This window comes from Nothoprocta perdicaria, unplaced genomic scaffold, assembly GCF_003342845.1.
Source record: "Nothoprocta perdicaria isolate Ctin4 unplaced genomic scaffold, notPer1 scaffold_101, whole genome shotgun sequence".
Taxonomy (NCBI): domain Eukaryota; kingdom Metazoa; phylum Chordata; class Aves; order Tinamiformes; family Tinamidae; genus Nothoprocta; species Nothoprocta perdicaria.
This window is the reverse complement of record NW_020454106.1, coordinates 2,471,992-2,472,861: the sequence shown is the minus strand read 5'-3', so window position 1 is coordinate 2,472,861 and position 870 is coordinate 2,471,992. Positions and strand designations below refer to the sequence as shown.

At 63.0% G+C, this 870-nt stretch overlaps 1 protein-coding gene across 1 annotated transcript in view; it reads right to left on the bottom strand.

The window, feature by feature from the left end:
• Positions 1–870, bottom strand: part of NCOA1 (nuclear receptor coactivator 1) — a 92,091-nt gene that overhangs the window by 3,114 nt on the left and 88,107 nt on the right. Inside the window, exons 18-19 of the mRNA XM_026041030.1 lie at positions 738–858; positions 473–647 (exon numbers count right to left, since the gene is read on the bottom strand). Of these exons, the coding sequence (XP_025896815.1) occupies positions 473–647; positions 738–858 (296 nt within the window). The remainder of the gene's footprint in view (positions 1–472; positions 648–737; positions 859–870) is intronic.

Sequence of the window (870 nt, the reverse complement as noted above, 5' to 3'; positions counted from 1 at the left end):
CCTGCATGAATGGATGTGGTCCTAGATGAGCGTGCATGGATCTTCATAACCGTGTGTGGTCCATGCATGGTCCTGCATGAATGGATGTGGTCCTACAYGAGCGTGCATGGATCTGCATAACGGTGTGTGGTCCGTGCATGGTCATGCAAGCATGGATGTGGTCCTCCATGAGCACACACAGATCTACACAATGGTGTGTGGTCCATGCATGGTCATGCATGAATGGATGTGGTCCTAGATGAGCATGCATGGATCTGCAAAACGGTGTGTGGTCCTGCATGAATGGATGTGGTCCTAGATGAGCGTGCATGGATCTGCATAGCGGTGCGTGGTCCATGCATGATCCTGCATGAATGGATGTGGTCCTGCATGAGCGTGCATGGATCTGCGTAACAGTGCATGGCCTGTATGTAGACCTGCCCGCACGGATGTGCTCCTGGGACTCTCCCGCTCCCTGCCTGCACCGTCTTACTTGTTGCTCCCCATGGCTCCCTGCTGCCAGCTCTTCATGTCGGGCGACTGGTAGCCCGGGGCGGGCGCGGGCGGCTGCAGCATGGGGCTCTGCGACGGCGGCAGCTGCGGCGACATCAGCGGGCTGCCGGGGCTGAGCGCCGGGGCGAAGGCGGCCTCGCTCTGCTGGCCCATGCCTGCGGTGGGACACACCACGTCAGCAAGGCCTTCCTCCTCCTCCTCCTCCTCCCTTCGCCCCCCGTCCCRTCCCGCGGGCGGGCACCCACCTGCTCCCGAGTACTGGAAGAGGTTCTGCTGCATGGGCGGCGTCATGCCGGCGCCGAACTGCCCGCCGACGGTGCCCATGACGCCGCGGTTGACCATGGCGCCGCGCGTGGCCAGCGCCGCCTCGGGGCCGGC